At 38.5% G+C, this 15658-nt stretch overlaps 1 protein-coding gene across 5 annotated transcripts; it reads right to left on the bottom strand.

The window, feature by feature from the left end:
* Positions 1 to 389: 389 nt before the first annotated feature.
* On the bottom strand, positions 390 to 13794 carry LOC114268367 (uncharacterized). 5 transcript variants are annotated; one of them, XR_014362685.1, is made up of 10 exons: positions 12733 to 13762; positions 11653 to 11841; positions 10370 to 10462; positions 10076 to 10258; positions 9893 to 9995; positions 9600 to 9785; positions 3223 to 5678; positions 2641 to 2907; positions 1596 to 2198; positions 390 to 748 (listed from the first exon to the last, which is right to left on the bottom strand). XR_014362685.1 is itself a non-coding variant. In XM_028209534.2 (9 exons), the coding sequence occupies exons 1-8, from the start codon at positions 12943 to 12945 to the stop codon at positions 1596 to 1598; spliced, it is 4026 nt and encodes a 1341-aa protein (XP_028065335.2). In that variant the 5' UTR covers positions 12946 to 13794; the 3' UTR covers positions 390 to 726. The 5 variants fall into 5 exon arrangements, 2 of the variants coding, with proteins under 2 accessions (XP_028065335.2, XP_028065334.2); XR_014362684.1 differs by having other exon boundaries at positions 2794 to 2907; XR_014362683.1 differs by lacking the exon at positions 2641 to 2907 and having other exon boundaries at positions 1376 to 2198.
* Between the last annotated feature and the right edge of the window lie 1864 nt (positions 13795 to 15658).

Here is a 15658-nt window from a genome sequence, read left to right as displayed (position 1 = left end):
GAGAGTTGAGAATGTAATTTAGTAATCACATACATTTGGCACGTGAATTCAATCTTCAACAACAATACAAAAAATTACTAGAGAAAATATGCACAGGGAACTTTTTAGAATCAAAGTTGTTAATAACGGGACAACTACCATTTAGAATCTCTGTAGAAACATGAAAGCTTCAAATGAAAAATGAGACTTTTTCGACTTTGTCATCTAATTTTATCTTCCTTATTTGTTTTTTTTTTTTTTTTTTTTTTTTTGGGTGATATTGCCACACTAATAGCAAGCATCCTGAACAAACCCTAGTGCACAGTGAATTTATGAATCAAAACGTTAAGAAAATGTGTTAACAAAGGACCTGACAGCGATATAGCTTTATAGCAATGTAAAAACCCTAATTTGTAAACCTCAGAAGAGTTTTTCAATTGAATTACAAATCTGTCAAAACCTACATAGAAAATGGCTATTGGTTAGAAGATGACTTGGTAGTTTACATATACAAGCATGAAGCCGGGCATCAATAGTGACCGAGTTCATTAGTAAAATTTTAAGCAATCATGTCCTCATAATTTGTGGGGGTTTTTTTTTTCCTTTTACAAGTGAGAGAACAATAAGCCCCAGTCATTAGAGGTTTTCTCATTCTAATTTCTCCCATTATCATTTTCTACCTGGCTCAGAAATGCAAGGGCTGCAAAATCCTCATCTTTCAACTGATAATTCCTTTGAGCCACCAATCTGGCAAAATAATCAAGCACTCCTGTTAAGACAAATACATTGTTAACATCAAAAGTGATTCCAGTGAAGAAGAAAAAAAAAAGGAAATAATTGTTAAAAAAATTGCCTAAAATCTCAAACAAAAACTAAAAGAATAAAATGGGAAATAATAGGTAAGCAAGCCAAATACAGCCACAACATTAAACATGCAGTGCATAGTTCATTTCTAAGAAGTACGGATACTTCTGTGAAAAAGACACGTCGTGTCATGAAAGACATACATCAAGGTTAGAACGGTGTTGGAGATAAGATTATATTGTCAAATATATGTAGGATATTAGAATATATAGAGATCCCATGATTTATATTTATTATGATTTTTTGTATATTTGATTTATTTAAATTCCTTAACTGAAGAGATTTGATTGCATCTCCCACTCTATACATATGGTGCATCATGTAAACAAAAATATCAAGTTGAGTGAATGAAAGATGTAGCCTATAGAGCTTTGTGTGTGTGGATGTAGACCAATATTGGTTGAACCACGTAAAACCTTTGTTCTTTCTTTTCTCTTTTTTGTCTCTATTATTTCTCCATATTCAACTTTATTGCCTTATTACAAAATTCAACTAATGGTGGGGTCAGGGAAGGAGGGATCTCGGTCCATACCCGTCCATTGCTATCTTTCCCCAGAAGCTATGCCCTACTTTCGAGACTCTTCAAATGTCATACTGCCACTTCAACCATATTGTTGAAAATTGTAAAAAGGACGAGAAGGAAATCTATATCCATGTGACTATTTAAAGCCCAACTTTATCATATGAGAGCTCAGGCCCAACATATTATAGTAATCACACAAATTCCCATCAGCTTCAAAAGGAGCAATTACCTAAGACCTTTGAAGGTGGGGTGAGGATGGCTGATCTGGTGAATATCGTTGCACAGAGCCCCCATCAAACCTTTGTTCCTCAAATGCTCCCCTCGCTTGACTTCCTTCTTTTAGCTGTTGTGGTTGCTCATTCATACTAGAGAAACCCACTGGCCCAAGTGATCCGAACTCAAGCTGTTCGGCATGTGAACTGTAACTTGCATTATGCTCAAATGGATAGAACATAGCAGGTGGAACAGTCGGTCCATTTGCTGACACGCTACTGGAGTTCATGGCTGGTAAAGGATACATGCCATATGCTACATTGGGAGGACCACTTTGGCTGGAATTGGAGTGCTGGACACCATTTTGGGATTGGTAAGAAGGAACGGAGTCACGTCTGTATGAGCCCCCCAACCTGCCTGCTCGGTTTTCACTGGAAGCCAACCGGTCTAGCCTGGAGTTTGACTTCTCAGTTTGGTTGCGACTATGATTGCGCCCAGAAGATCGTGATTTTGAATTGGCATTCCAATTCCCCTCCCTATCACTGTGGTTGTCACTTCTGTCATAGCTGTAATTCCCCCTTCTTGCACCTAAAGAATGCCGGTCCCTTATGGAAAGCTTCTGAAGAAAACCGGAATGAAAGGGTCAAATATGAAGCTAATCAACACTTACAATATCAAACAGAAATTTATCAAGTTCACCCAGTAATGAAGAAAACCGTGATCGTGTTTTTTTTACAAGTCACACATGTAACAGTAAATAGCAAGCAAAAGATAACACTATGAGAGAAATTTTATATTTTTCCTAAATCCTGTTTAATTTTCAAGTACATTTTTACAAAATTTACATCTTATCTAAAAATATTGGCCATGTTTGGTAGAGATTATTTGAAGCTAAAAATTGATAATCAGAAAGTATAAGCTAATTAGCTCTCCCCCATCTTCTAGATAATCAGTTTTTTTTTTTTCCGCTTATTTAAGTTATTTCTGCCTAATAAGCTATAAGTAGTAACTGCACCAAATAGTCTGGCATAGACTCCCAAATTAAAATAAGCTATAATCACCTCTTTTTAAGTTGTAACAAAGACCCCCATTGTACAATATGCAATATATAAGTATCCACGACGCATCCCGTACGCATATCCAACATTTTGATATATCCCAATATCCTAAGATTTAGGTTTATGAAGGTTTGACGCTTGGATATACACTCGCACCTGATACTCGTACTCAAGTCTATGAAGGTCGTACAAGAACCACCATTTTGTGCAGCATTGATTAACATCGTACACATTAACATTGAAACACTAAATGAAAATCAACTTGCAGACCTGCAACCCAATTTTTTCAATAAATCCAGATCAAATACCATAAAAAAATAGACCTGGATAAGATAGCGGTGTCATTACTAGAAACCTAGTCCATTCAGCGGGCTACAAATTAAAAAAAGCACAAAGGTCAACATTAGTGACCAAATAGCATGTGAAAAACACAAGGATCGAACATATATTAACATCTTTTATCCAACAATATGGTACTTGGCCTTTTCATTGGCGTCAATACAGGCGAAAAAACTTTTACAGCCGAAAAATAGTAGCATTAATATTAATGGACATAGAAATAGATAACATAAAGAGCTATCTTACAGGATTTGGCAGATAGGTCCCAGTCCCAGTACGATGTCTCGGCAACTCATCAACATACTGTTGATAGATATTGGGAGGTCTATTAGAAACAGATTGGAGTGGAGCAACAGGAATAAGCTGAGGGCCATAACCCATAAGCTGAGTGAAGAGATTCATGTTGGCTGAAAGAGGTCTTCCAGGACCATCCCAAGGGAAATGACCTTGCATGTACATGGGTGGCACAACAGGGGAAGGATAAACCACAGGCCCATGGTACTGTGGGTTTTGGCAAAACCGCCCATATTGCAAATTTTGCCAATGGCTAGCAAAGTCACTATTAAGAATGTCAGCCTTGTGCTCATCAGAAGTCTCAACAAAACCAGTCCTGCTTGAAGAATTAGTAGTACTTAATTCCTCAGATTGATCAAGCCCCATGGATGAATCAAAGTTCTGACCAGAATCGCTACTATCCAGGCCCCCTTGCCCACTAAAATGGCTTGTCAACGCATCAGAAGTTCTGGTCTCAGGTGGAATATCATAGAAAGGAAGCATTGTAAGGAATGGAACAGGTGGCCCTGTAGGATAAAATGTAAATTGAAGAGGCCCAGAATTATCCGTCATTCTTTGCTGTGAACCAGGACCTAAGAGCACTGGAGCAATGGGTAACATTGAGTCTGACTCACTTGTCTGAGGTAGTTCATAGCCTGGTATGTGCTGCCTCGGACCTTGCAAAGAACCAACAGACTGAGGTACTGAGCTTCTTTCTGCCATTTCACTGCCAATGGTTGAGAGTGGATTCCAGTCCCTGTCATCCTCCTCGGCCTGAATACCACGTTCGGACATGGTTGTACTTTTCCCATACACAGAAGACGGTTCTACAAGAAATGTTTTCTTTCCCCGTTTTTCCCTTGTCGACTTTGAGACCTTTGGTGATGATCCATCCCAAGAACTCTCTGAAGAGGTTTTACTTCTCAGAGAATTACTGTGGGCAGCAGATGAGAACCTTGAACTCATGGTTCTGTCATCTGAGTAAAAATCATTTCCTCTGTTATCTTGAAATGAGAAACTATCTTGATGATATTCCTGCATTGACTCTCGGTTTTCTTTGGTGGATTTCTGCTTAACTCTCATCGAGCTGCCAGAAACAGAAGATGAAGGAACAAAATTATTGCTTACTGAACTTGATTGCGGCTTATCATCGGATTGAAGCATTTCATAATTTCTACTATCAGACTCAACATCCTGCTCCTGCCAGAAATCATGATCAGCCTCTCCTGGATTCACTTCCATGGAACCAAAATTTTCATTGTTTTGTTCAATAATATCTTCTGATTTTGAGGCCAATCCAATGCCAGGGCAGTAATGGGTTAGTCCTGGAGAAAACAAACCTTGAGGAAAGTGCATGTTAGAAAAAGAAGGATCAATCAAGTTCAAGGGAAAATTTGGGCGAACCATTCCTGGAAAATTTCTCTGAGAATACCCCATTGAAGCTAGAATGGATGGCGAGATTGGAAAAGGTAGGTTAGCCAAAGATAAATTCAAAGGTACATGAACCTGTCCATTAAGACTGTGAACCGTAGAAGATGCAATCATGTTCACAAGATCTTGTTCTTCCTGATGCGTCCCTTGTGTCCCACTGACAGAAGAAAATTCTTTACCAGTGGCAGCTGAGCCTGAATGACGATGATAGCTATTTAAACCACTACTTGGGTTGACAGTAGCATCAAGGCTTTGATGGGATGGCACATGCCTGACAGAGGAAAGATTGCTGGTTGAAGATCGAGCACTATGGTTTGCTAAAATTTCAGATCCTGGTTTCTTCCTCCTGTCCGTATCTTGTGTTGCAGCGGTAGCCTGAGCTTTTCCACTTTCCGGTGCTTTGTTATGCTGTCCTCGAGAAGAGACATCACTATGTGTCTCAGTAAGCTCGGGACTAGAGCGTGTCCGTGCAAAAAGAAACCTACCCTGAATGTCATTCACCAAATGATCAAGGTTAACACTCTGACCTTTACCAATGTTCATACCCAAATTAGGACTAACTTCTTGTACAACCGGATCTGATATCCTTGAGCTGTTCAGGTTGCCATAATTCTTTTGGCTTTGACTACAAGTAGCTGAAGAAACATCAGTAGTTCTGGTCGTACTTTGTAAGGAATAATTACTATGTTGGGAGGAAACATTACATGAACGAGTTCCATCAACTTCGATCTCATGACCAGAAGCATTCTCATTCAATTTTTTGGCACTTTGATTGTTCTTCAGATTCTCAGGCCTCTGTAAGTGATCTGGAATTGACAATCTCAACTGCCCAATATCAGTTGTCGGTGCATCCGGGCGATTACCACTTCCATGTCTGTCCCATGTATTCATAAAGAACTGATTTATTTCATGAACTAGGTTCTCTTTGGGGCAGTCAAGTAATCTTGCCAGCCTTTTAGCCCCAAATGCAAATGCACTGCGTATTCTAAAAAAATTACCTGGTAATAAAACAAATTAAATCAGGACAAATAGATAAAAGATTAATTTATCCAAAAAATATTACCATTCAAAAGCATTTAGAAAATCTACCAGTCATATAACTGCATACATACATATAAGACGAAATTAACTCCATGGACATCATTACATACATAGTGGATATGTGTTTTTATGTCTCTCTGTCAAGCTTGCTTCCTGTTGATGTGTGCGAAAATATGCAGAAGGGAAGAAACATCATTAGATTTTAACTTTCTCATAACCGTATGTCTTCCTCGTGCCTTACTTATCAAGATGCACTACTAACTTTTGTTATGCAACTTTTCCACAACCTAGATTAGTATTTGAATGAACAAAAAATGCACACTACAAAAAAATAAATAAAAAAACCTAAGCTGGCAACAGTTTCTCCTCTTTTTTAGGAAAGGATATGAAAGAGGAAACATTTGTGACTTCACCAGCATGGCATTCATGACCCAAGATAAGGGTAAATAACTAAAAGGATTCATAAGCAACCACGAGCAAACAGAAACTACGATCTGTGATATTACACATGGCTGTTGCTATGCTGACTCCCAATGTGTGAGATTTACGGCCTTGCTGCAAACATACATGATAATAAACGGCCGTTACACGGCAACTATGATAGGGGAGGGCATTGTAATTTCAAAAACGACAGGGGAGGTCCATGGAATTGTCGGAACTCATGGGAGATTGGTCTAATTATCCCAAAAAAGAAAACATATAACAGAAAAGTTCATTTAATACACTAAAATGAAACAACCTGAGGAAAAAAAAAAGGGAAAAGGAAAAGTAACCAACAAAATTGTAAGAATTTATGTATTATTGATTGATGTCTTGATTGATAGATTACAAGATTCATGATTCCTATATATAGAAGAGGGTGAGTGTGTAGTAGGTAAGAAGTAGGTGAAGTGGAGGTGGTAGTGGTGTAGTGGGTTAGGTTTAGTGGAGTAGGTGAGGTGGTAGTGGTGTAGTGGGTTAGGTTTAGTGGAGTAGGTTTAAGTGGGTGTAGTGGGTTAGGTTTAGTGGAGTAGGTTTAAGTGGGTGAAGTAGGTGATAAATTTTAACAGCCCCCCGCAAACTCAAGGGGGATAGGAACTAACCAACTTGAGTTTGAAGAGAGGAACAAAACAAGAAAATACATAAAAAAAAGGATAGGAGACACTGTATGGTCGTGTCAGACCGTTGGTGAAGACACTGTATGGTGGTGTCATAACGTTGTAGAGGACACTGTATGGTAGTGTCAGACCGATGTAGAAGACAGTTTATGGGGTCATGTCGGACCGTTGTAGAAGACAGTTTATGGGGTCATGTCGGACCGTTGTAGAAGACAGTTTACGGAGTCTTGCTGGACCCTTGTAGAAACTAACCGGAATCAATGTCGGGACAGTTTACAGAGTCTTGTCGGACCCATAAAGGAGCTAACCGGAATCAATGTCGGGACAGTTTACAGAGTCTTGTCGGACCCATAAAGGAGCTAACCGGAATCAAATGTCGGGACAGTTTACAGAGTCTTGTCGGACCCTTAAAAAGTCGCACCCTCAAAAGGTGTGCCCAATCTTTCAAAAGGCGTGCCATCAAAAGGCGTGCCCAATCCATAAAAAGGTGTGCCGGACATGATGGCGAGGCACGTGGGCGCCTTGGCTTGCACGCCCGTTTTGTCGTCTGGTGGCAAGAGGCACGCGATACGCGTGGCTGCCTCGCTATTTAACCAAGGTTGATGCTGAGGCTGAGGCAGACAAAAAAACTTCTGAAAATCCTCTGAAAACAACTCTTCCTTTGCTGAGAAAGAAACTCTGTAATACTCTGTAACCAACCCGTCTCTGAAACACTCAGCAACATGGCCTCTTCTTCCCGTCCAGCTACCCAGAACATGGCCTCCTCTTCCCGTGGTCTGCTCACGCTCTTTCCAGAACTGAACGAGTCCACAAGAGAAATAACTGGTGCGGTGGCCAGTGAACCTCAACCAAACACCTCTGGTTTTGCTCCGTTGAACTTTCCGATGCGGTCGGTGGAGCAAAAAATGGCGGTGCAGTCGGATGTGGAGGCCAATCAGTATACCTTGAAGTCATGTGTGGAAACCATGACTGCGGTTACAAATTTGTCGAACCGGCTGCAGAGTAGGACAAATGAGGTGCAGCAGTTAAACGCCCAACTGGCTCTGCTCCAACGCATGTATAAGGATGCGCGAGCAGAGATAAGTGTGCTAAAGGCGGAAAACAAGGAGCTGAAGCGGAAGGCCAGTTTTATGTTCCGATTTGGAGGGCCGCCATATGCTGCAGTGGAGGAGCAAGGAGTAGTGATCATGCCCAGTGGAGTGGGAAACACGGAGGCAGCACCGTCAAGGGCCGCCCAGGACGGAGGAAAGAAGAAGAGATCTGCAGCAGAGTAGAGAAGAAAAATCCCACTGTGGGTGTTGGGTGTGTTATGGTGGTTTTTTTTTTTTTTTTTTTTTTTTTTTTTTTTTCTCGTGTAAAATTATGATCGGGGTTGATCCTGACATGAATAAAATAAGTGTGTTTGGCAAACTCGAATGGTAGGTGTGGTAAGGCAGAAAAATCAACTGGAATGAATTTTTTTTTTTTTTTTTTTTTTTTTTTTTTGTGAAAATAATAATAATAATAATAATAATAATAATAATATTAATATGGAAATCATGGAGTGGGCGGTGGTACAAAAATATTGTGTAGAAAAAGAGGGAGATGGTGGAAAAGAGAGGCCACTCATGTTATTAAAATAAATTAAGGAATTAAAAAAAGTGATATTGGTTTTGTTTTCAAAAAAGATGGATTAAAATAAATATAAAAAAAGAAAAAGAAAGTGGAGACCATGATGAAAGGTGGGAACAAGTGTGCTGGTGCTGTGTTGTAATGGTCAGAAAGAGAGATAAGAAAATAAAATAAAATAAATTTCAAGGTGCTGTGTTGTAATGGCATTGAAATATCCACCATCATAAAGAGTATCAGTGGTGCTGCATATGTTTATGAGCATTATTTGAGGCCTTTCTTTCTTAACCCACAGCAGACTGTTAACGTCTAGTATGTCCCAAGGAAGAAGGACATCTTCAGTAAGCCAGATGACATTCTAACTGCTGCTGAGAAGTACATAGAAGAACATGGCCCGGAAGCATTTGAGAAGCTTGTTAGCAAGGATAGGGAAACCAAGTTCAGGAGTAGCAATTACACGTATTTTGATGAGGACCACAGCTATTGAGCCTTGTTTGGCTGAGGGAAACACCTTTTTTCCGCTGCTGTTAGGAGTATCTTTCCGGTGGAGAAGCTGCTATGGACTATTTGGGGAGAGTGATGTCGAAAGCCGGAGCCTTGGATCTCGCCACCGGCGTCGGCGGAAAGATCGAGAAAGACGATGTTCTCTCCGCTGTCCAGAAGTATGAGCAGTATCACGGCTACTATGATGCCGAGAGAGAATGAGATGTTATGAAGATATGATGAGGAGGTAGGTATGTAGTAGACAATTCTAGCGGACTAGGTTGAGGTCCGGCGGGCGGCCAAGGCGAGGTTGCCGCCCGCCGGTGAAGCGAAAAAATATTAAATTCTTAACCTTGCTCTGATACCATGTAAGAATTTATGTATTATTGATTGATGTCTTGATTGATAGATTACAAGATTCATGATTCCTATATATAGAAGAGGGTGAGTGTGTAGTAGGTAAGAAGTAGGTGAAGTGGAGGTGGTAGTGGTGTAGTGGGTTAGGTTTAGTGGAGTAGGTGAGGTGGTAGTGGTGTAGTGGGTTAGGTTTAGTGGAGTAGGTTTAAGTGGGTGTAGTGGGTTAGGTTTAGTGGAGTAGGTTTAAGTGGGTGAAGTAGGTGATAAATTTTAACAAAAATACTTCCAACAATTCAGCGACATGAACCAAGAATTTAATGTTTAAATAAATACCTTTACTAACACTACGTCCAAGATTGTTGTTTATGCGTAACGGATCAATAACATTGAAATGTTTGGAAACAAAACTTTGTCCCTGATTTTCTTGGCCACCAGGGAAAACAGCATATACTGAGCTACAAGCATCAAGAAACAATTTGCTAAGTAATAACTCTGCACTGTCCTTTCGGGGAGGTTCCGCTGTAAAACATTTAAATCAAAATATTAGAAGTAGAAATGTCAGATTGGCCAAACATTCTGTACATTGGTCATTCAATGAGGCATCACAAGCTCCTGTGAGTTATTACCAGTTACATCTGGAAGTGAACTAATGGCTACAGGACCCCATAGACTAACACAAAAGTTATCCCAGTCAAAGTTACTAAAGAATTCCAGAAAACGGTATAGGACCTGCAATTGCAAAGAAAAAGATTCAGACGAAAAATCAAATAAACAAAACAATATGAAGAAAGTAAAATAACCATACCAACCTCTAGTGGTCCTGTAAAGGAATTGTTGAAAACATGAAATATGTAAAGAACCAAGGTCTCCAGGGCATAAGTAGAAATAAGCCCATGGTGAGCACCCAGTATTCGGCTCTCATAGTAACACCATGCCTTAATCAATATAATGCTACGCTTGAATAAATGGTTCTGATTTATCAAATGATCAACCTACAGAACATAAATTGTTGTTCAATAAAGAGATACTAACATTGTCAATATCAGGGTTCATATTTTTTAAACTGTAATAATAATTCAAAGTTTTTGAAACACATAACTCACTTCCTCTAGGAAACAAAGTGTGCATAGCCCACCAAGCTGGTTAAAAGATATGTCTACCACAATATTTTCCACAAGACACTTTATTATCTTCACCTGTAAATAGATAAGGAAGAACAAAGACCATATAATAATCATAATAGTGCTAAAGTTTGAAACAACAACAAATTTGGATAACAAAAACTGATGTGTTTATATATGATTTGTATTCAAGGATTCTCAATTTAAATTTTAATTTAAAAGGAAATAGAAAAGGTTTAAATTTCTTACATCTCATAAGGTTTAAATTATAAATCACAGAAAACAAGTCATTAAAGCAAGCTACCGTGTCCTTATTCGAGCCACTACGTACTTCAACAAGGCAGCCATCCCTGTATCTACTAAACAAAAATGGAATCGTTTTGCACCCAGATCAAAAAATGGATGCAGTTTTCTTCTCCCCGAAAAAAGGTGGTTCACTAGATAATCTTGTTAGTAAACCACATCCTGTATAATACCTTAGAAGAAAACTGAGTTTTCATGGCATCTTCAATTCCATGGAACTAATAAGGGACAACTGCGATACTAATTCCACCAATGTCTAAGATGAGATACTACAGCCTCACAGCAAAGGTGTAAAAATGCAAATTGGACAAGGACAACCCTGAATACCAACAAGATGAAACAATCACTACCCGCGCCTACAATTCTATTTCTATAGCTTCTACAAGAGGCCATTCTATTCCTAAACTCAACCGTTATTTGCACAAAGTGACTGCCTTAGAAACAATATACCCAAGCTTTTACTATTGTACCAAGCAATGGATCCTGCTCTAAGGAACTGCCCAAGCAGATTATCTTTCGTTATAATAAAATTGTCTAACCAATTATCATTCCCCGTGCTTAGAGAATACATGTCCTATATATCAGTCTCATCATTTGAATCCACAGCTACCATCCTCTGATAAGATAGAGGCAAAACTATTAACCTCTGAAATATCTTGTTGATTAGAACTTCTAAGAAGGATAGTATCTGCAACAGACATGGAATATTCTGCTGTTTTTTGTTTTTTTTGGTTCACTCTGTTCAAAAAGATTGATAAGTAGAATGTCATAAACCATGTTCCCAATAAAACAAAATAAAAGTAACTATGAAGCAAGCCTTTGAAGCTAAATGTCGAGCAGAACACGAATATCTATAATTGCAATTAATAAAAAGAAGTTGCTAAGAAAGCAGGCATAGTGGGAAAAGGCTGAGACAATTTGCATAGAGAAGTTGAGACAATGAGAGTTCACATAGGAAATACTTCTGCTTGAATGTATTGAACTTCTTTTACACGAAACTCAGCGTTCTTGTTCTTCTCCTCACTCTCCAGCATATGGCGGACCTGATTAGCCCATGTTTCCTTCATGTTTTCATTGTTACTAAAGGCCGTTAAGTCAATGTCTCCATCGGGTAAATAAGTCTTGAGCGGTACAGACCCGAAAGTGAACACCTATTGGGAATCAGAAGTTTGAGTATTAATAACAATGAATTAAAAATATGGGAATATTGCATGTTTATGCAAGAGACATATCATAGTATTAAAATATTAAAGCATGAGAAAATCAAAGGAGTTATTGCACAATAACTATGAGCATTCTCCAATTCACTAAAATGCAGAAAAAGCTCAAACCAATGAATCATAATTCCAGATAACTTTACTTGGCTAAAAATCTGGTCTCACCATTTCAATCAATCTAAGGTCTTGACTCTTCAATTACATTTAATTATGTATCATTTCTGAAGTGACCTCTTAAACATTACTCATATGGGTCCTTCAACGAGTCTCGTACCTCAAAGAACACCCTTTCTACTTTCCCCTTTTTCCTCCTAGCAACTCCCACCAGCCCACTTACCCACAGAAAAATAAAGAAGTCTCCTAGAAAAATAGAACCTAATAGTGCTACTTAAGAGTTTCTTAGGGCATCACCAACCCTTACCCAAATCTTGACTCAAACTTAAATTTGAGTAAAAAGCCACTAAAATCCCATCCACTCCTTCAATCAAACCTATACCAAATTGAGTTTTACTCAAAAGAAGGGGACCCATTTCATTTACTCAAATTTCTATCCAATCACAACTTGAAATGTGAGTGCTTCTACCCAAATTTTTCAAGTTCTCCTTTACTCCAAAATCCTAGCATCCACTCAAAACTTGACACTTCGCAATTTCACTCAAATTTGGGTTTATCCATTGGAGTGATTCTCATCAAATGAAGCTTTTTACTCAACCTTGTACTCAATACTCAATTTGATTAAAATTAATAAGGTTTGGAGACGGCTTTGTAGTAACCAGATAAGAACCACAAGAACATGTGGGGAAGATTTACAAGTAAAAGCACCACCTGGCATGAGAAGCACTTCATAATGAGCCGCTGCACGTAATCTGCAACAGCATTTCGGCGTCCTTCTGATGGTGGATTTGGCTGAATGCAGGCAATAAGCTCTGCGGTTCTCTCCTCGGCTTTTACCCATCTCTCCGATTCGAGGACCTGAATCAGTGGACTTGCATTGGGCAGAAGGCCACTTGGCTGCGCCCAAGCCTCATGTTTGCCCATACACGGCTGTTGGATCGCTAGCCTGTGCTACTTCTTCCAAAACAACTATACTTTTTGCACCCAAATCAAAAACAACCACCACAAAAGCAAAAACAATAACTTTTTAGAGTAAACAGAGATGAAAATTCTCAACTTTTTCCCAGATTATCTCTGATTACCAAGAACCCACTTCACTTTGACCAATACTCACTATATGTTATTGCTTCAATGCTAGAAAAATAATGAGAATTGGATATTATTGTTGAAGAACTACAACAAGCATAGAACAGTAAATCAAATACTCAAAATGGGTACTCTTTTTCCCAAATAAACTGTGAGCATTGAAACTTAATTATGGGAAATGACGAGAAATATAAAAATATATATATTCTTGATGATAAAATAATATAATTATATAAACCCTATAAACAATATATGGAAATGGATAGGGGGGCAATCCCGATCACTCAATCGGTGAGATTAACAAAAACCCTAGCTGAAACTGAGTGGTTCAATATCGCGAACAGTACAACAATGTCGACGAATCAGGGTTCAAAAGCATATATCAGATTGAAGCAACAGAGACTGGTGTCGCTATTGGGGATCGTACAATGAGAGAGAGAGAGAAAAAGAGAAAGATTAGAATAGAGCCTGTGTAGGTTGGAAGGCAGGAATTGGACTGTCTGAAATCAAGTTGAGAGAGAGGTTTGACGTTGGTGATTTTATATGGGTTTCTTGCATAGAAGAGGAGAGAGAGAGAGAGAGAGAGAGAGAGAGAGATTTTCAAATGAATTTTAAGGCAAAGTTTGTTTGCAAATATGGGAAATGATTGATGAAATATGAATTAATGTAATTATTGTAATTATTAATACAGAGATGATAGGTAGCTCTAATTGAGAATTTCTAAACAAAGCTCTATTGAGGTGGCAGCCAAAAGAAGATCGGGAAGTCCATTTGCATATGTAGTGCGTGCGTTTTACGCACTATGGAAAAAAAAAAAAATCGACACTTTCTCGTATAGTTCTCTCCTTCATTGTCTATCTCCTCTACTGTCTGATGTCTAGAAAAGAAAAAAAAATTATAAAACGAACCCCCGATGGGTGTAATATTGCTACAGGTATCTCAAATGGCTTCTCTAGTTTTCTCTCTCCTACTATTTCTTCACCTCCTACCTCATCTCCCACAACATAGTTCTTCAACAACCCAAAACCCATCAAGAACAACACAAACCTCTTCATCCTCCTCCCTCTCTAGAGAAAAGAAAAAGAAAAATTGGTGAGGACCACCTCCGACGACCACCATCAAAAGCAACCCACCAATGCAAAAAAGAAAAGAAAAATAGACCTGAAAATTTTTGAAGCAACCCACCGACGCAAAAAAGAAAAGAAAAAAAAATAGATCTGAAAATTTCTAACTTGTTTTTGAACAAAAACCTTTGGATTTTTTTTATTTATTTTGTAACTCAATCTCTGTTACTTGTTGAATTCAAGTTCTCAAGATTCCAAGGCCTAGAATGTGAATAAGTCTATTAGATTATAAATATAAAGCAAGAAAGAAGAAAGAGAGAAGGGGGCAGCAGACAGTGGGGAAGGAATAGAGGGCTTGGTAGGGTAGCATCGACCAATGATAGGGGAAAGGAGAAGAGGGGTTGCTGCTGCGGCAATAGTGGTGGGTTCAACAGCTTTTAAATAGAGAAGGGAGATCAGTTGTCAGTGAAAGGAAATAGAGAGAAGGTGATTGGATATCGTCGTCGTTGGTGGAGAGGTCATTGGTGGTCGGTGAAAGGAAATGAGGAGGATGAGAGTAAAGGGATTTGTCTTGGCAGAAATGAAAGAGAAAGAGAAAAATAAGAGAGAGAGAGAGAGAGATAGCGGGGGTTATTTCCTCACATAATGTGTTCCACATCATTAGAGGTCTAGTAGGGGTCTTGAATTAGAGTTCTGAAATATTTTTGTTATTAAAAATTAATTTAATTAATTACTTGTGATAGGGTGGCTTACGATAAAATGATTTATGTGAAAAATACAAAAATACCCCTCTCATATCTAATAAGTATGAGTGCTGCTATTAACACCCCATCAATTATTTTGAATCCCTTTTGGACTTTCACTTATAAATTGTAAAACCTTAAAAAAAAAAAATTATCCTCCCACATAATACCAAAATTATCCTTGTAAAAACATTTCACTCATTCAAATACACAACCCACACCTTACACTGCCCATACCCCAAAAAGTCTCTCTTCCAAAACCCTAACAAAATCCACAACGGTAGAACCTCCCAAAACCAATGAAAAAAATTTGTGGTGATTAAGAAATTTTTTTTTCTCTGCTTCATTACGAGATTTGTCAATCTATTTAATTTTTTTTATTACCTCTTTTCACATACACAACACAATCCACTTTCATACTTCTTTGGTTAGTTTTCTATGATTCATGCATGGCCTCACTGTATTTGTATGCTTTCTGTGTGAGCAAAATTGGAGAGGAACCCACCGATCAACTTCCTAAGCGTAGTTCGATCTCCTTTGTTTGCCTGTTTTTGCTGCTGCTTTGGTTATCTGTTCCAGAACAAATAAAAAATGTTCGGGCTTATGTTCTCAAATTTCAGCCATATGTTTGAGAGTTCAGTCTCGAAAAAATGAAGAACAATTTTTATTATTTTTGTCATTTTTTTTTCAAGAAACTTACCTTTACAAGGCCAATATTCTCTAAGCTAAGAACACCATCAAAGT

Source organism: Camellia sinensis, chromosome 2 (assembly GCF_055761805.1).
Source record: "Camellia sinensis isolate YWXY chromosome 2, ASM5576180v1, whole genome shotgun sequence".
Lineage (NCBI taxonomy): Eukaryota > Viridiplantae > Streptophyta > Magnoliopsida > Ericales > Theaceae > Camellia > Camellia sinensis.
This window is presented reverse-complemented; position numbering and strand designations above follow the sequence as displayed.

What these genes read in the sequence shown, in the direction of transcription:
- LOC114268367 (XM_028209534.2), bottom strand. Translation starts at nt 12,945, where the DNA reads ATGGGCAAACATGAGGCTTGGGCGCAGCCAAGTGGCCTTCTGCCCAAT. An exon ending in CCTTTACAGGACCACTAGAG is followed by an intron (nt 9,996 to 10,075) that starts GTTGGTATGGTT and finishes TTGCAATTGCAG; the next exon opens with GTCCTATACCGTTTTCTGGA. An exon ending in TTCACTTCCAGATGTAACTG is followed by an intron (nt 9,786 to 9,892) that starts GTAATAACTCAC and finishes AATGTTTTACAG; the next exon opens with CGGAACCTCCCCGAAAGGAC.